Source organism: Hoplias malabaricus, chromosome X2 (assembly GCF_029633855.1).
Source record: "Hoplias malabaricus isolate fHopMal1 chromosome X2, fHopMal1.hap1, whole genome shotgun sequence".
Taxonomy (NCBI): domain Eukaryota; kingdom Metazoa; phylum Chordata; class Actinopteri; order Characiformes; family Erythrinidae; genus Hoplias; species Hoplias malabaricus.
Genome location: NC_089819.1, coordinates 17824901 through 17845302, shown reverse-complemented (window position 1 = coordinate 17845302; position 20402 = coordinate 17824901). Strand labels below are relative to the sequence as shown.

At 38.0% G+C, this 20402-nt stretch overlaps 2 protein-coding genes across 5 annotated transcripts in view; both read right to left on the bottom strand.

The window, feature by feature from the left end:
* Positions 1-6770, bottom strand: part of LOC136676759 (amyloid-beta A4 precursor protein-binding family A member 1-like) — a 44595-nt gene extending 37825 nt beyond the window's left edge. For 2 of the 4 annotated variants that reach the window (XM_066653969.1, XM_066653972.1), the window contains exon 1: positions 6717-6770. The gene's annotated coding sequence lies outside the window, so the exon portion shown is untranslated. Of the gene's footprint in view, positions 1-5889; positions 5967-6716 lie in introns of those variants that run through there. The other 2 variants (XM_066653970.1, XM_066653971.1) reach the window with 2 other exon arrangements.
* Positions 6771-7611: 841 nt separating this feature from the next.
* On the bottom strand, positions 7612-20123 carry LOC136677313 (protein prenyltransferase alpha subunit repeat-containing protein 1-like). The gene is made up of 7 exons (XM_066654826.1): positions 20025-20123; positions 18369-18538; positions 18045-18111; positions 17178-17282; positions 15564-15804; positions 13699-14027; positions 7612-10707 (listed from the first exon to the last, which is right to left on the bottom strand). Exons 1-7 carry the CDS (start codon positions 20108-20110, stop codon positions 10359-10361), a joined length of 1347 nt encoding a protein of 448 aa, XP_066510923.1. The 5' UTR covers positions 20111-20123; the 3' UTR covers positions 7612-10358.
* Between the last annotated feature and the right edge of the window lie 279 nt (positions 20124-20402).

Genomic DNA, 20402 nt, shown 5'->3' with positions numbered 1-20402 from the left:
AGGCAACACTGTTAATCTGGATGCCTTGAGGAGTGCTGAATATAAACTACATACAAATTAGCCTGTCAGAATCAGAATGCCTAAACTGTAGGATTTTGCCAATAGCAGCACTGTCCTCTCTTGTCCGTAAAGCACCCAACTCCAGGGGCACAGTGCTAATAAACTGTTGTGGGTAAAGAAAGAAAGAGAATGTGTTAGCTAATCGAGGACACCTGTCTTCCCTGCAGGTCTGTATTGTGATGCAGCTGGCTCAGTTAGCGTGATTGCTAAACTGCTAATGCTGTCAATGATACTGGCTAGGTGACACCGTCACTCACTTCTACTGAAGATACGGCTCTGAATGTCAAATCTTTGCCATGAATTTTGTAAAACATCTCTAGTATGTAAAATGTGGGGTTGGAAAATCAATATAAACATAACCTCTTCTTGTTGATTTCCCAAAGGACCTAACACATCCATATTTAATGAACAATGTTCAACAGATGACAAACTATGTAAGAAGGGGCTGCAACAATATACTTCATTTTCTGCTGTCACTCCTAAGTACAACTCATACTCCTTAAGTTTCCAAAAAGCAACAACTAAATGATACTTTAGTATTGAGAACCTGATATAATAACATTAACGTGGAGTTTCAGGGTTACAAATCATTCTAGTCTCAAACGGATCAACATTTCTGATATCAATAAAGTATTAGAAATGCTAATTAAACATGGTCAATTAAGTTCTGTGCATCTTGCAAACATTCAGTCAGCTCTGCTTTCTCATGAGTAATAAAGCTGAGAGTATTTAGGGGATTACTGTCAGAAAAACTTAATTATGACTTTGAAATATTATTTTCACCATGCTAAAGCAAAAGTGACTGCAGTATGTAATTAAGCAGCTCTCTAGCTTTAGCAATTGCGCTGCTTACATTAATTTTGCTGCAGTTAGTTCATTGCCTTATTAAGAATTCTTTTTAATTTAGTGCATACAAAAATGCAATCTCTAATTTAAGTTGAGGCCTAGTAGCTATTTATAGCGACCCTCATAATGATTTTGCCTGAGCACACAAAACATTAAAACACAACCAGCTGTAGCCACATGGCCGTCAAATAAGAAGAAGAGGTATTTTGGCTATTCCCGAAGGGTGTTTTGATTTCTCTCAATTATAACAATCACAACACCATTCTCATCACCTTCCTACTACTTTGCTTTTTAAACTCAGTATCTTCCCATATTACTGGTAGTCAGAAAGAAAATGCCTTCAATCATAACCCAGAATGCTTATACACCACCTCTCTCATAGCACTTCAAATAAAAGCTGTTTTCGTACGCTGGTTTCAGATCTGCTTCCATTTCCCAAATCCCAATTAAGGCCATTAGAAAAAAAGCACCAAAACTGGTCTCCAAGCAGCATCAAAAGGCAACCATCAGCAGGACACACTTCTCCTTTGCTTGGCCTGTCTTCTCTCCTCGTGTTTGTGTGTCAGGGTATCAGTCAATCTATTTTTATACTGGCATTTAAAATCTTATTGGCGCTAGTGTTTAACGCAAACATTTCTCCGCCTGACAATAAATGCATTTACATAAATGAAGTGAGAGTGTGCTATCCATAAGACTCAATCATAGGAGGATATGAATATCGCTGTTGTAGTATGCACTTAGAAGTGTGAGTAAACAATGCTGTGTTTGCACAAGGATATGCCTATGTGAAGCAGAAACCTGATGGACTGGATAGCTAAGTAAACAAACACTTTAAACCACTAAATATGCCAAACTCTGGTCCCAGCATAAAGAAAGTCCGTTCATAAGAGCAAATACACATTGTACAGGCTTGATGCTCCTTCAAAGTCCATACATCCTCTGTGTCTCATCTGTAGTATGGTGCCATCAACATAAATCACGTGGGTTCACAAGTATGTGAAAGAGTAAATGTGATGGTGAAAATACAGTCTAATAAGCATGGTATTAATTTACAGTCCTTGCACGGAAATGGATCGTTCTTGACCTGACTGGACACACTGATGGACCAAACCACCACAAAAACAAACAAGAATTACATATCCGTTTTAGAGTCACAAACCTGCTGACTTCCAAGGCCACACAAGACAAATAATAAATGAGAGGAAGCTGCCCAAGGCTATACAGACCTCTGATATTATTGAACTGCAGCTGTTTCTTCTCCCTGGCTTCATATCGAGGCCACCAGACCAGACACAATTTGCCACTGTGTGCTTAAAAATGAATATGGCCTGAAGCTTTTTTCTATCACAGCATTCATCAGAAGGGTACATGACATCATCATATATAGAATCACATCCTGTACTGTACTAATTTCATGTACTTACAAAAACATTGTGTTATTTTGTCATAAGTAAATGACACATACTATGTAAATGCCATGTTTAAGACATTTCAAATACATTAATAATTTGTTTAGCATTTCACTGAATTTATTTTAGTCATTCTCATTCATTTATGCTTCTGCTTTATCATATTCAGGGTTGCAGTGGGTCCTATCCAGAATCACTGGACAGAAAGCAGAAACATACCCTGGATGGGGTACATCACACACACATCTATGGACAAACCTGAAAAGCCAATCAAACAACCAATGTGTATTCACACCAATGGCACGTGATTTATTGATGTTTTTTATGTGCACTGGGTTGAAAGGAGCTGTTGCAAGATGATATAAAAAGGATTTAAAAAGAATAGGTAAATATGTACAAGTATTTTTTTATATGTTTTAGAAGTGCTGGTGTTTCTGTGTACCTTCACAGCTCATTTGTCAGCCAAAGGCAGAGTTCAAAAATTGTTTGTTTGGCTGTAAATATATATTAACCTGTCCAAGACAGAACTTCAATGGGTCAGTCACACACACAAACCCCCTTGATGTGATTTGAGCTATGAACAGAGGGATAGGCAGGTTATCTCAGCCAGTCCACATGGCTGCAGGTGGAAAAAAAAACAAGCTAGGAAGAACATTTCTCATGCTGGCCACCTTACACATCTCCCTGGAAAGTGTTGTGACAGGCAACAGGCACAACCAACAACAGCTCATTTAAAAACATTATCAGTAGTAGATAAATAATAATAATAATAATAATAATAATAATAATAAAAAATATCACACTTTTGATCCTGCCCTTCTGGATGCCATGAAAAACGTCCATCAGTGTTTGCTGTTGGTATTCAACCAGAAGCATGCGAGCTCTACCTATGCCCTGCTTTTGAGAAACCCTATGTCAGCCAGCTTCTAGACATCTAATTGTGAACTGCCATGCCACAAGAGCACAGACAAGAAATCAATGTAGGCTAGGAGAGGAAAACAAACACAAGCAGAAGATGGATTTCAGTTTTGATTTCTCAAAGGGCTCAGAAGAAGATCACAACTGATTTAGTAATTTAGTCCAAGCGACGGCTTAAAGTGAACGCAGGTATTATGCCCTCCCTGATTATGTCAGGGGATTTCATAAAGAGCTTGGGATTTAATGCCCCACCCTGTCTTGAAGGATGATGATAACAAAACTAAACTCCAAAGGATTCATGTATATTTGAGAGATGACTATGCAGGAAGATTGAATTCTATGGATGAGAAGATGCAGTCAAAGTCATATCTGCAGTGTGAAATTGATGTTCAGATTTTCCTATGACTGGAGAAACACGCTATTCGAACATGACAAAATCAACTACCGTCTCCAAGCACTTTTGAATTAGTCAGTCAGTCAAAATTTTATATTCTCCTAACCATGTGTATTTTACCAGCTGCCTGGATTCAACTGGAATAAATGATATTCACTCTATTTGCCCATTCCCTACATTGATTTATTGATCTGTGCTGTTCCCTACAGAAAATATCTGGATGGGATAACTGTTTAAAGACAATGACTATTACATTTCAACACGAATTTCAACACTGATTTAAAACTGATTTGAATGTTACCATGAAGTCTATCAACATTAATTCATTAATCATGTGGGGGATTAATTATGTGGAGGTAGGGGAGCTTGTCTTTTAAACAATATATTTTAAAAACTATAAGCATATTTTATGATTACTGGAACATGCACTAAATGTCAAAGTAGATGCCTGAAAAAACAATGTTTCTACTGAAATCAAGAGTGTCAATTTGGTGTCTCCCTTATGCTGCAGTAGATGATGGAAATCTGCTGTAAGGGCTTTACTGAGTCCAGACATGAGAGCATTACTTAGGGCAGGTACTGATATTGTACTGATATTGTGTGAACCGTTCTGGATCACAAACCCCACAACTCATTGCAAAGCTACTCGATGGTGCTCCATCATTCAGAGAACACAATTTCACCTCTACACAGCCCATTTATATTTAGTTACCACTAGCCCTATAACATTTGGCCCCTCCAATGATGACCTTAAGTTCATGTCCAGCTGCTCCTGGATATTACATTCATTTTTCAATACTTTTCTATGTATATTACACAAGCTTTGTGTGCGCAATAGAACCACTGTGTCAGCAATGTTTGTACCTTACAGTAGCTGAATCATTTGAAGTGGTGTCTGCATATTTCTGAACATATAATGCATACAAATGCAAAAAGCACTTACTGCATGGTGCAGATAAATTACACATGCACAATTCACACAGAGACAGTTCATCTTATGTCGTTTGTTTGTTCATCAGTTACAGAGGATCAAATACAGTCCCATAGGAAAGAAAATTAAAAAACTGTATCTTTAATGTCTCATTAGTTTCTCCTAGACAATCACACAGATATCAAGTCTCTCTCGGCTGAGATAATATTCCTTATGAGCAGAAAAACCTAGAAATCGTTGTGTGCCTCATCACTTTAATTTTAATAAAGATCTCAATAAAGCCACACTTTAGACTGGCTCAGATAATAATACACTGCACAAAAAAAATATCCCAGACACTAATATTTGACACTCGAGTGTCCATTTTATCAGCTCCACCTAACATGTGCACTTTGTGGTTTTACAGTTACAGACTGTAGTCCATCTGTTGCTGGGCTTAGTTGGTAAGCCCAATTTCACGCTGTTTTCAACGGTCAGGCCTTCAGAAATCTACCAAAGTGTGTATAATTTGGACGGTGGATCATTCGCAGTGCAGCAGTGACACTGATTTGGTGCTGTGTCTGTGTGTGTTGTATGAGTGGCTAAGACACAACACTTCTGTTGGGGTATTTACACAGCACACACAATAACACACCAACACAGTGCAGCAGAGAATGATACACCACTTGAATAAAACCTGCTTTTCTGTGGCTCTGATTATTTTTATGTAATTTATGTAATTGTAGTTATATAAAATAAACTGGGGTGGTCACTGTATCTGACAAAATGGACAGTGTTGAATATATTTGTGTGTGTGTTTGTGTGGATCCTGCGTTAATCTGAAAGTGAACACCCATCTCTCATTCTGATCTTCTCAATCTCACCTTTATCACATGTGTCCTTTTTGTCTAAAGCTATATCATCTAGGGATATTTGAGAGTCAACTTTAAGTCTCCTAAGCCACCCAAGAGCATCATTTTCTCTGAGGTTACAAGTTCTAACAGTAACCTTCACACACAACCGCTGGGTTACACACATACGGTGTTTTCACAACCAGCAAGAAGGTATCATTAGCAGAGGGACTGGGATATACTTGACCCACAGCCTCTGTGCAACACATAGAAGACTCCTTTTTTAATATTTACTGCGACAAAATTATGAGAATTGCAAAGTGCGGGGACCTGTCTGCCAAAAATAAAAATAACACAACTGAAAAATAACCTAAAATCAGTTCAAAGCCGTTGAACACCGTTTGTGAAGGTAGTCTTCATTTTATGTTTTGAACGTGCAGTAAGTGTGAAGAGAGATGAAACACTGCACGTAGTGTTATGTTGGTTCTCAAAAAAACACACCCAAACGCGACCAAAAACTCCAACATCCGCAGTCTTTCCAATGCATCGTTTATGGCGACGGTGCTGCTGCAGAGTGCTTTTCCCACCTGCAGAGCGGAGCGGAGCGGAGCAGAGCCAATACTGAGGACGCCATTCAAAATAAAAAAAGAGAAAAGCTAACAGCAACCTTGCCTACGGAGATCTACCGAGAGGCAGAGATGAAAAGGCTCAGAGAGAGCTGATGTGACTCCTCGGGTCTTCAACACTGGAAGGCATAAAACAGCCTAGTGAAGATTAGGGAGTCACGAAATGTGAGTCTGGGTGTGACATGAAAGATTTAACCCCCCCTCAACACACGCAAAGAGGGATGCTGAAGCGGTATTAGCTACTACACTCGCTCTACACTCGCCAGGCTTAACGGCTGTTAGTTTGTCGCGCTCCAAGTTTGCCTTTATCCCCGTTTCTCTTTCGTTAACTTCGTTACCCCCTCTTGCCGTTTTCCCCGAATCGTGTTCGCCTCATAAAGTTATAGTTCTATACATTTGGGCCCGGGTTTCGTCCGCATTAGCCCTCGGACTGAAGAGCAGTCAGTGGGCGTAGCAGCAAGCTCCTCGGTGATAAAGCGTCTTTTATTTATTTGAACTCAAATTTCAGGCGTTAAAATATGACATTCATATTAGGGACTGAAGCAGGACTCGAATGAATAAATCAGCGACTCGGAAACAGAAAGGTTTTCTTCTCGCTGTGGAGAAGCTCGTCGATTCCAAGTTGCCTACACTGAAGGGACCGTCATATTTAAAATTCATATATCGTTTTAAAACGGCTGGACCGCGCTAAACGGCTCTCACCTGTTTTCAGGAGTCTAACGGTTTTCCACCATCTTCCGTCCCTGCTTTTCACACTACTGCCCTACAGTGCGTTATTGTTACACACCCGTTTTCTGACAAGTCCCGCCCCACTGCTCTCGGATTGGCTGTTGGCTTTTAAGTATCAACTATTAGCCAATCCTCGCACACACGGCTATATACTACAAGCCTATATCAGGGCTAGGAGGCGGGGGATGCAGCAATAGGAGTGTGATAAAAAAAAAAAAAAACCATAGGCGTGTGACTCCGCCCTCCCGGCAGGCGTGACATCAGAGGCCTGCGAGTCAAACAATACCAAACCTAACGCACCAGTATTTCTGAATGAAGCGCGACTGCTGTACACAGCTTTGAGGAGCTTAGACTCCAGTTTTTCCTCTTCATATCCATCCTTTATTTTAGCCTGCTTTACAAGTATTATTAAAAAAAGGTAATATAATGCAGGTCATATTTGCGCTACACTAATGAGAGATCCTAACATTTGTACTGGCTATTAAAAGAAAATGGAAAAATGCCCCTCCTAGGAACAATGCACAGTTACTGAAAAGCTAAACATTTTTGTATGACCTAAGCATATACAGCATGATGATACATAACACTACATACAGGGGAGATGTATGTCCTCCATACCTAACTTGAGCTGGTCAATAAATCACCCACCACCACCCCCTCTAATTCAGTGAACAACTTTGTGTCATGAAGACACTGCAGTGATGCAATTAAATTTAAACTTTTAGACTATTGTAATTCAGTTTTGCGTCTCAATTACTCAGAATTACTCAGTTTCTAAGACAAATTTTATTTCATGTGGTAAGCAACTGACAAAAACATTTACTGTGAATATTTTTTTAAATCTACAAATAAATACAGAACACACGGATGAAATGCTAGATTTGTTAATGCTTGTGGTATATATATATATATATATAAAACAGTTCCTTTGTAAACTTAACTAACGGAAGGGTAAGAAGGGAAACTGCAAAAACCAAAACCTTCTCCTTCCAACATTGTATGAAATTTAAGAGAATGTATCTGCATAGATGTACCAGCATGTTTCTTCAGTTCTTCATATATTGTGTTATGGCATTCAATCCACAGAGATGACTCAAGAAAAATGAACATGTAACACAAGTGCAAACATTTTAGCATCTTTAAAACAGCATAAATTAATATAATTCAACTGTTAAAGTTACAGCTTTCACAACTGAGCAGGATAACATAAGAGTTAAGGTGGAAGCCCTGCAAATATAAGACTTTAATATAATATGTTCTCAGGGAAAAAATAAAAAGGCTCATCTAGACAAGACTGATAGCTGCAGTTGGTTTACTGAGCAGGTAGCTTAAGAATAGTGGCAGAACTTACATCAGTAGCACAAAAAGCAAGTACGTTAAAGGAAAGGAAAACTCAAAGTAATACTTTTTTCCTTTTTGTGTCATCTTGAAAAAATAAGATCCTAATAATTTCTGAACAAGCAACAGAAAAGGCAACTCACTTTACAAGAAACAAATGCTTCAAGTAATATACGTTACGAAGACTTTTAGGTGAGTATGGCAAGTTTTAATTTGGTGTAAAAGTACTGTATAAAGAACTTTAAGCATGTAGTGATTAATGTAACGTAACAAGGATGTATCACTCTCCAATGCTGTCCTTCATTAGGGGCTCTGTTCAGCATCAGCTCTAATCTGCGCATTTGTGCTGAGAACAGACCCCAAAATCCTATGTTTTTGATATAATAAATCATGAACACCTGATGATGACACACTTGAACATTATGGATAGAAAGCTGTTTAACTTTCAACACACTTGGCCAAACAGGAAGGTGGAGTTGAGTGAAGGAAGCATGGACTTTATTGCCAAGCAAAAAAGCAGCAACCCAGTACTCCTGATTGCTACGGCACCTCGGAACAAACATGGTGCAAGAAAAACACTTGAAGGTTAGATACCAAAAGCCAGACTGAAATAGCCCTAAATATAGTCATGGAAATCAAAACGTCTATGTGCATCACTGTGCAACAACGCAAATATTTCCTAATGGCATATAATTAAACGTCTAAGGTCCAGTTCTTTTCAGACACAGCTTAATCCTAACCCTAAACTAAATAATAAAATCAGTAGGTATTGTTATCCTTTCTATGTAATAAGCAGACTCAATCTTATCTGAGGAAATGAGCTCAAGTTACAGAGTTACAGTAAGTCAGTTTTTTTTCTAAATATTTTAGTGTTTATATTAATAATACCTTTATTTCAGTTTGCCAGGAAATATTTTTGCATATGCAGTAAAATGAGTAAAAGTGGTATAACTTTTCTAATGTCCAAGCCACTATAAATGTGCCATAAATAACTTCCACTACTGTTACAAGACCTTGATTTCTAGAATTATTACTTCAGGAGGTTGGCAAATTACTTAAGCATGGCTGGAACAATCTAAGAATTCATTCATTTAATAAATCAAAACATGAGTGATACCGTGAAACTATCATCAACTTTACACCAGATTTTTTTTTGCATAAATATATTTCTAAAGTAGTGTTAAAAGGTAAGCAGCATCTGTCAACCCAGGCCTTTACAAGCCATATTGTATGGGTGCAGAAATAAGCACCATTTTACAAGTGTTATACTTTAACTTAGTAGCTTGTACCTATTCTATTCAGGTAAAACCATCCATATTTACAGAGTAGAGAAAACGACTTGCACTCTACTGCAAATGCAGAAATTCCCCTTCATAAAGAAAACTCATACTTGTGATATGACACTATGTAAAATGGATAAAAACCACACATTGTGCTTAAACGCAGAGATTCGTCTTATGTTAATGATTAGATTATGTTTATTGTTCTAAAGTGTAATGAATGTGCTTCTATGAGATTATAGAGAATGTTTGAGGCCTGTGCCACTGATACAGCAGCAGATACAACCTAAATAAAACCTCAAATCCCAAGAATGCCACCCATTTCCACTATGTTCATTAGCTGTATACAAAAGTGTTAATAAATATTGATCACAAAAGGCCAGACCTAGTATGTTCTTTTAATTGATTTAGAGAAACTTTAAAAATCCTTGATTGTGCTCACATTGCTGAGTGTGCTTGTAGTAAAATGCTCGGCTATTTCTATGCTCCAGTACAAAAGCTCAAAAAGGAAATGGAGACAGGAATGTGGGCCCTGTATGTTGTTGATCAAACAAAAAGGAGAATGTGTGTCAGGATAACTTTGGGCTCCTAGACTTCCAAAAAATGTGCACTGAAGTCTCTTAAGAGGAAACCTACAACTGAAGGCAGCATCAGTAGAACATCCTGCAGCCATAAGTTGTGGAAGACAAAAAATATAATAATTAATTAAGAAAAAAAATAAATCTAACAAAAGTTGGAAAAAAAAATTATATAAAAGTTGTACAGAACTGACAAAATATCGAAACAGACCTGAGATATCAAGTACCTGAACTAAAGCGGATACTGCAGACCAGCCAAAAAGTGCCATTCTCCCAAGGCTCCTCACTGGTTTTCATCATGAAGGGGAATTCGCTTACTGACAAAATGGAGTCCGGCCATTTTCAGAGGGCAGGCTTAAGTGGGTGGTGCTAAAAACTATGTTGACCTATTGGGTTCCACCCACAGGGTGTTTCTTGGGCTACTGACCTATGACAGAGTCCAGCCACTTTTTGTAAGCACTGGCAAAACGGCCTTGCTCAGGGCTCCGGCAACTACTGAGGATTTGTGACACAAAAACATGTTCAGAGGGGAGGCCAGGGCAGGGAGGCACAGGTCCTCTCTTCAGACGTTTGGTGTCCTGCGTGTAGCCTCCATGCTTGCTGCTGTCCGGCACGCAGTCTACATCCATGTCCAGTGAGCTCCTGCTTTCCACATGTGGCTCTGAATTCTCACTAAGGAGAATGGCGGTGTGCGTCAGAACCGGAGACTGAGGCCCTGCACCCTGGCTGTGTTTCCGCCAGTAGTGCCACAGATAGAACACATGCCGTCTGTTGAGGAAACATGTTCATTATAAGCATCTTAAATAAAAACTTAAGAAGTTAATAACAATAAAAGTGACATCATGATTACCAGTTTCATTTTGATTACTCAATTAAAAAATAATTATCAATAATATGTAGTTGAATATAATTTTATTAAGCTGAAAAAAGCACTATATTTGGATGTTAATGTAAATTTTCTCAACTTTATTAGTGATTAATATTTGAAGGTGCCATATGCATTTATTCAGTGTTTTATGAAGTCTGAATAGAAGGTATGTGACTTTGCTCAGACTGAGAAATGCTCAAATAGGATTGTAATCATATTGTTTTCTTTTATTTAGTGGGCTCAAGAATAAGCTCTGCTCTGATATAATGGTTAACCACAAAGACAAAATAGGACGGTACTGAGAGAACAATTTTGTGTCTCAGTCTAAAAATACTTGCTGTAAAAATGTTGCTGTATTTATTCCTGAATTCCATGCACACTTTTAAGCTGTGCAGCGGTATGGTGTGTACTACTTCCTTATGGCTTCTGCCTGTGTTCCTAATCTCACCTTTCCAGACTCAAACTTACACATACAAGACAACCATATCGAAGGCTAAACAACATGGATCAAGGCTTAGATTTTTCCACCAATATTTCGCATGGGATGGACTGCTGAAAGATCACTGCTCTTGACTGCTTGTAAAGTGAAGAGACACACAAAGCCAGATTGTTGAAACATGTTGAATGATGTCACACTATTGCATTTTAGTTTATAGAGGATATACATATTTAAAACTGTGCCTTGATATGCTAAATGATGTGCTCCATCAAACAATCCTCCTGACTTTTACATTCAATTAATTATGACTATGCACAGGACTGCAAACTGTACTCAGGACTGTCAAAAAGCGGTACAAAGCCATGAAGTAGCTTAGGACATAAAAGAAAATGCAAGTATTACAACAAAGTCCTGGGGGGGGGGGTGTATGTGAAACAATAACACAGACCACACAAATGCTGCCTCCACAATGTCATTCTTAATTATTCCTTATTTATTTCTACACCCCCCAAAAAAAAACTTAAATTTTTTTTTTGTTATGTGACACTTTGTCCATTTTTACTTTTATGCCAACCGTGCTTTCCTGAATTAGGAAACATTTCACTCTACAGCAAAAATAAGTAAGTTTTACCCATCTATGGAACAGATTTAGAGCAATATCCTCATATCGGTTCAAGCTTTTCAAAGTCTGGAGGTCTCTTTGTTCTCTAAAAACCTCCAAAATGTCATTTAATTGCCGTGAGCAGAGAAAGAAAGCCTAGCATACCAGACCAAGACATCGTTTTGTACCCATATACAGACACTGGGTTTTCATAAACATATCAGAACAGAACACCCAAACAGATTGGAGAGTTAGCAAATCCTCAGAATTCATTACACAAAAAAAAATAAAAATAAAAAAATATTTGACTAAAATCATGAAGGTCCCCTTTAAGTCAATTGTAATTGCATGACTTTTGCTTACATGACTATACAAGCAACCAATTATTGTGACTATTAACCTTAAATAAGTCATTTTAAATAGCATTTTAATATTAAATTTGAATATTATTATTAAATTTAATATTGTAATATTTAATAATAATTAATATTATTCAGTTACTCAAGCCATGCTCTGGTGCAAACAAATATTTCAGATGAAAATTATTTGGATTGATTACATTAAATATAATTAAGTTGATAATGTGACCATAGTGACTGGACTTATATTAAAAAGCAGGATGTCTTCAGAATGAATTAGAATGTTTTTTTCCTCTCTTTTTCATTGCTCATTACTTTCTTAATTAAAAATAAGAATTGCTATTGTATTTTACTTATTTAATTGTTTTGTTTTTATTTGTATTCCCCATTTCTGCCCATTTTATTGCCTTCTCTTTTTTTAATATCTTTATTTTTCATATTAGTAACTGTAGTTTGTGAGAGAGAGTGCGAGAGGTGTGGAGACAGAGAGCAAAAGAGTGCGAGAGAGAAAGAGGATCCCATTCACTGAGCTATGGTGCTGCAGCAGAGTATCATCCATCAAACTATAACCCTGTGCTATAAACACATCAGGCTGGTCCAGCAGAAGGCCAAGGACAGCTTACTAGAGACAAAGTCATCTCTCTCTCACACACACACACCTTCCATCAGCACTGTATGCAGCTGGAGAACACGTTCCACCTGATCCACAATCCAGATGTAGATTAATATGAAGAGCCACTGAATGGAACTCTAGCTAAAGCTTGACACAGATAAATTGGTGCAGAGGCAGATGACACACACACACTATATATATATATAAACTGCATTCGGTCAGTGATAGCTGACACAGAGCTAGCTAGTTCATTTAGTAAAACAGAAGGGTCAGGAAAATTTTATACGCACAGATAACTTAAAGCAAGTGTGATATTTGTCCAGTAGGATTATTAACTATATTAACAAGCTAAAACCAGCTTTGTAAAATAACCTGCTCTCATAATCTTCAACTGCACAATACTAGGTGTGGGTGATTTGGCCCTAAAATAATATCACAATATTTCGGAGTATTTTGGTTTTAACGATATTACTGGCGATATGAAAGAACACTGATATATATATATATATATATATATATATATATATATATATATATATATATAATTTTTTTTTTTATTTCAAGCACACACCACTGCAACAAAATAAATGTTATATTCAATTAATACTATATTTAATTTCTTATTTAAATTACATATAATATTTTACTTTAGTACAAATATAAAAGTTTCACACATTAAGAAACAACAAATAAATTTGTGTGTGTGTGTGTGTGTGTGTATATATATATATATATATATATATATATATATATATATATATATATAAAATTGCGTACGATATGATATGGCACAGGCCCACACAATATATTTACTTATTTTAGTAAGGTATTCTAAGGTTTGTCCCCCAATATCTACAGTTAGACCCTGAGTCTGCTCACCTGTGGCACCAGAGTGTTTCATGACCTGGATATGACTCAATGAGGTCAGTGCAGAGCTCCATCTCCTCATGGAAGAGCTGAGGGATGGCAGTGATGTGGGGGTCATCCAGTGCAGTTGCAGTACTCTCTCCATTAGATTGATGGATCTGCTGGGAGTCAGTGGGGGGATGTGGAGGCAGGTTCAGACTCCCTGTGTGAAGACTCTCACATGAATGACCTAATTCACCCAGCAGAGCTTTGAGAAGGAACTGCCGGTAGTGGAAGCCACTGTGGTCAGACACATGCATGGACACCCAAACCCTTGTGGAGGACAACTCGTCAAGAAGAATCTGTAGAAACAGAACCCAAGCATATTATTGACACATTTCATAGAAGGCATCTGAATGGTTGCAATGCTGGAACAGACCAGGTGTAGCATATTTATTGCATTAACAAGGCTGCAAATGTTTGGTTCACAAATTCAATTAGCTACAACATCCACCTCATTCAAATTTATTCATTCATTCATTCATTATCTGTAACTGCTTATCCAGTTCAGGGTCACGGTGGGTCCAGAGCCTACCTGGAATCATTGGGCGCAAGGCGGGAATACACCCTGGAGGGGGCGCCAGTCCTCATTGAAATTTATTTTATACTAAAATGTTATATGTCTTCTCTAAACAAAGAGCAATAATTTCTCACTATATTAAACAGGATTACCAATACAACATGTCCCACATTATAACTGCTGTTAGGAATAAACACTTTTATAGGTAGAAAATTGATACGTGAAATGCAATCAAATTCAAAGTGAATGAATGAACTGAAGAAATAATACATACATGGGGAATCTGCAGGGAAGGCAGTCACTGAACATAAAAAAAAAAAACCTTAAACCACCAAACTCATTTTCATTCTTATCTCATTAGTTACAAAAAAAAAATCACCTCCTTGTTAACAAATTATCTTTAAAATAGCAAACTGCAGTAGAACTGTTGTTTCTGAATTTATTTTGGACCGTTAAAACAAGTGCTTCCCCCTCACATTCTGTTCAGACCCTGAGGCTCAAATTGTGCCCTAGAACATTTGCCCAACTCTGAATCCCATTAAGAGATGATAAAGACACATCAAACGGTCTGAGATGCAGTGAACCCTGAGATCTAATAAGCTCTCCTAACTACCCACACACAGTTCCAGCTCTCACTACCATGAGAAAATACTCTAGCTCAAAACAGGTCATCTCGCAGAGTCCCAAAGGGGCTTCAGTAAAGACAGGGCAGCGGGAATAGACAGTATTAAGGTCATGAAGAATCAAAAAGGAGTTGACACATTGTGTCTTTGAATATTATTTGTACTGAGGAAAAAAAAGGAACATTGAAACAAGAATATGAACTACTGTAAAGGGCAATGTTGCCGATGATTAACCATTATCAGTAATTCTTGCACTGTCTTGCACTGAGGCCTTTAGCTAGTCCTTGTTAACACTGTTTTGGGAAATTGAGCATGATGAATCACCAATCAATCAGAAACTGGCCTGGGAGAGCAAGGCTGGAAAAGGGCTGCTGTTCCTGTGTCTTTTAAACAAATAACATTTATTATACTAAAAATGACAGAAATTTAGATTATTATGAATAAACATAGATGCATCAGAGCTCTAAAGGGGTACTGACAACACTAATCTAATCTTACATTAAGCCTGCAGATGTTGGCCATCAGTGTTTAAGGGAAAATCTGCATTTTTATCAAGAATCTAGCTCTAGTTAGCACTATTCAAAAAATAAATAAATAAATAAATAAATACATACGAGTGGCTTAGTATGTCCTAAACCAAATACAAAATCATAATGGCTTATCCCATTTTGGGTTCAGCAAGAACCTGTGCCCACCTTCAAGTTGCCTTTGGCCATATGCTGCAGAACCCAAATGCGGTGGGACCAGGCATTATAGTTGCTAGGATAGCGGCTGGCAGCATCTGCACACACCCTCATCTCCTGCTGAAGTGCTCTTTGCAGTCTCTCACTGCTCCTACTACTTTCAGGGTCTCCATGTGGCTCAGCCTGGCCCTGCTGCTCCTTCTGTCCTGAACCAGAGGAACACTCCTCCTGCAGCCTCTGCAGCACCCACCGCCTGTCACATGACAGATAAAGCAAGAGAATCAGTCCCATTTTTCCTCCATACAGGTACAATATTTAAATATTGTTTTATTATTATGCATTACATACTCAATTACTGAATTACAAAAATGATATCACACATTGTTTTATTTAAACATATACACACAAAATGTTTCACACGCTTTTTATTATATATTAATAAGATACAAACAGTAATGCAAAATCTGAAAACTAGTCTAGTGCAATTCAAAGAGCAACTTCTAGACACAACTGCCTTCTCTGCACCCCTTCAAGTTTCTAGCACAAGTTCCACCAGTCATAAGCCCCTTTCACATACGCATTGTAACCCAAAAATACTGCAGGGTTTTCTCAGAGGAGCTCTATAGGTGAATGCAACATTTGCCCTGGACTTTACGTGGATTTTTGGCCCACCATACCCTTAGTAAATCTCAGCGTATGTGTGAATGCAGCCGCTGAAGTTCAGGAGTATTTTCTGTATGTGCTGCACAGGGACTGTCATCCGCCTAAAACACACAGAGCATTTCCCACTACAAGAACCTGTCTGATGCTGAAAATCTCCCGCTGTGCACAAGATCATCTATAAAACAGTAATAGATACATCTACTGCAGATTGAGCACTTATGGATACATCTAGACCACAAGAGAAAGGCAGGTTTGTATGTTCTTTTGCCCTGTTCATTAAAATCAGCTGACGTCATGACAAAATGACTTAAACCAAACACTACAAAGAGACTTTGTTCAGAGTTTAGCTGGAGAAGAGACATTACATTTGTCAACGAACAAACGATCAAAAGAACAAAGAATAATCTACTGAACTGTATGTTTGTTGCTCATTAAATGCCATATTTGAAGAAGAGACATTCTAAATAGTCAGAAATCTATGAAAGTTAAAGAATACTGCCTCCCCCTCAGGAGTTCTATGAGATTTAGGACAGCAGAACACTGTGACCCCCATTTCTTCAAACCTCCTTGGGGATCAGATGACTACGTGATCTGCCAACACTCACAGCTGTCAGCACCTGATCTGAAGGGATGGAGTGAAAAATGCATTCTAATTGAGTACTAAAAATAGGAAGCGTGTTTGGTCCATGCCAAGATGCAGTATTGCATAACTCAGTTCAGATATTTAATATTTCAAAGACCTGCTCATCTGACCTCATTTACGTGTACTCACGAAAGCCATTTTTGAAGAGCATGTTCCGTAGCTGCTTAAATTAGGTTAGGATATACAAAATGCCTGCTGTATTAACACCATAGCCATCACCTGAACTGGTTATTATACACATATCACATGCATTTGTATGCACTTATCAGCTGCACATATAGCACAAAACTGTTTTCTCAGATAAATCAAGGTGGCCTGACCTGTGTATCCATGTCTCTGGGCTCTTAGGGTACTTGGTCAGTGCTAATTTTCCCAGGTAGAGGTCCTTCTCTGGATTTAGCACTCCACACTGTAGCAGCTCCTTCCTACAATTTACAAATGTACCAGGGCCATAAACAGAAGTTTTCAGATTTAATAAAATGTAGGTATATAGTATATATATGACCAGAATTAGATGTACTGACACATTAGCACCCCCTAAAGGACAATGTACATTTTTTTGTAAAAATAAATAAATAAAAAGTAAAAATAACAACAAAAGAATAAATACATAAATAAACAGGGTTTCAGATGATTGATGATAAATGCCACATTAAAAAAAGCATCTCTTTTTTTAAAAAGTACTTAAAAGTACCAAATGTCCCAGGTTTTTAATGCATCATTTCTTTATGAATTTAAACATTTTCTATTATTAAAAATAAAAATATATATATGAAAGAATGGATGAATGACAGTGACATAGTGCAGACTAAGGAAAATGAATCAAATTGTCAGTAAATAAAAATCTGAAAAATTAACGACACCGTATATTGGGAAGCGGTTTTAGCTGTTTACCACTTAGCAGCACTGTTCATAAAAAATAACTTCCTACAAAGACGACATATTGTAACCATTCTATTGGAAAAAAGATTGTTTTGGCTCATTTTATGTTGAACATAATTACAGCTCTGTAGATTTATCATATTTCAAAGAACAAATTTTGACATAAAAGTCATAATTACTCTCAAAACATGCATATTTAGACCTCAATAAGTTGTGCATCAGGACCTGAAAGATGTGCAATACCTAAATAAGAATTTCTATTTAACAGATTTTTAAATAACGGGGACTGTAAACAGATTCAGTACCTGACATTCCAGGCAGTGGTAAAGTCTGGGTTTAACAGCAGCAGTGTGCAAGTGATGTCCACCAGCACTGCAAGGAAAAGAAAGTCACATTTACAGGCAAAGCCCAAATCATCGGTTATAATTAGCATTCACTGCCACCTCCGGAACAGGACAAATACAAAAGCAAGGACCAAAATGTCTCCTTGATTCAACCTCCCTCTCAGTTTGCCAGAATAATGTCTTCATGCCTTGCCTTCAATATTCCATTTGTGTCCTTGCCATGTGTTTGCTACATTCAAGTACGAGGCAATGGAATATTGAATGTTGAATAAGAAATTGTCTCACCCTCTCTGTCGAGCCACTGCTTGCGTTGCCTGTAGAGCAGCAGCTTGTTGTGCACATAGGGCAGGAGGAACTTCACACACCAGCTTTCTACTCCCAGCTTATTCTCAACTAAGACAATGGGGCTTCTGTTGTATCTTGCTTCGGGGCATAGTATGAGACCAATCTCATCTCTACAACAAATAAATAGGACAGCATATAAACAACACCAACAACAAAAATAAAAGATAAAACAACAAAACCAGCTCCAGCGAGGACGCTTTTCTGTCAACTACCAAATAAAAAAAATATTCTTTAAGGGTACATTCAGGTTTTTATATTCTCTATGATGGTTAATATGCAGGAAGCACAGATTCATGAAACCATTTAAAGTTGCTTTATATAGTACAAAAAATACTCTCTTTTGTTAACAGCTTTATCTTTTACCAGAATAAGTCTAAAACTACAGCGTACCCGAAAGCTGCTCTGGCACATTTACAAGAGATTACATAATAGACAAAAACCTTTAGGTCAGACTTTCAAATGTGCTTGTGCACACACAAACAGCTTCTTCAGTATTTATGGAAAAGCTTTATCGTGAGAATGGGATGCTCTGTAGCTGTGACACTTGCAAACAGTCAGTGGGAATGGTTTTAAGTCAGCCACCACTGGCTTTGCAGTTTTGAGCATTGGACCTACATTCTGAGGAGAGACAGAGCAGCATTCAGTACTTTTCCGGTGAGCTTGTGTCATGTTTGAAATAAGTACTCTACCTCACTAATACTCTTATGACTGACTGCAATTATATTCTCAGAGGTACAAGCCTTCCCAAAATAGAAGCTGTTACTGTAGCAAAGAGGGAACAAACTCTCAAACAGGCAGACAAAAGTAAAAATCAGTATGTCCTATAGGTTGTACTGGAAAGTCATTCTAAAATGTACTACTAAATTTGCCACGTTTGTAAGAGCTAAAATCCTCCACCAATTAACCGATAAACTCGTGTTTTTTCATCAAAACAACATATACACTGAGATCTTTTCCCCAAGAAATCCCCAAATGTCTCGAAAGCGGTTTAAATGCAACTCTAAAGCATCATTTACATTCAGTACCCATGAATTCCTGGGAATTCAAACAGTCAACAACTCTATCTCCATCCATTATTCCACTGTTCGCCTGCAGATGAAAAGCCGTGCACTGAAAGTTGACATGTCAGGTTTCTTAAGTTAATGACATGTGATAATCTGGCTGTCTGAATTTGCCTGTTTAAGTGCGTCTTGGTAATAGTGCAATTTCTCAAAGCAGAAATGTTCAGAAAGGGCACAGTCCGCTTATTTCCCTCATGATACCTATTCTAGTACATAACCACCACCACATAGACGTGTTAACAAAGCAGCTAAAAACTTGTTGTGAAAGATAAAAGCTTTAGCGGTACGCAGAGTTTTAATTCAGACACCAAATGCATTTGGCGCTGAATCGTCTAAAAAGACTCCGTTACAGGGACCCTTAAGCTCCAGCGGCATCTGTTAGCGTTAGCTTAGCGCAGCTCTACTTCTTTACACCTGTCCGTTAGCAGCGCCGCTAGTGTCTAAGTAGTTTCCAGCTTTAGCGTCATAGCGACAACGGCACGCTCACACGCCCTGGTTTTAAAATACGGGAAAAGATGAAGCCAATGCCACTTACATGTTGGGGTTTCTCTTAAAGGCGTTGGTAATATCTTTCACAACTCTCTGGACCAAGACATCCACCTCCTCTTCCGACCCGGCCATTTTCAGAGCGCTGGTGACGTCAGCGCCAGTGACTCAACCTCATCCGGGAACTTTATTTATTTTTTATTTATTTAATTAATTATTTATTTATTTATTTAACCTAACGGCCAAGTTCAAACGCACACACCCCAAAAACCAACAAACATTTTCCATTCTCTCAGTTCCGCTGACCATACAGGAGAACTTTGTAATTCTACATTTACAGACAGCAGATCACCTGTGGCTCTGCATGCTTTGTTAGTCCCCTTTCACCCTGGTGGTTATCCAGAAAGGGGGGCTTATCAGTTTAGCG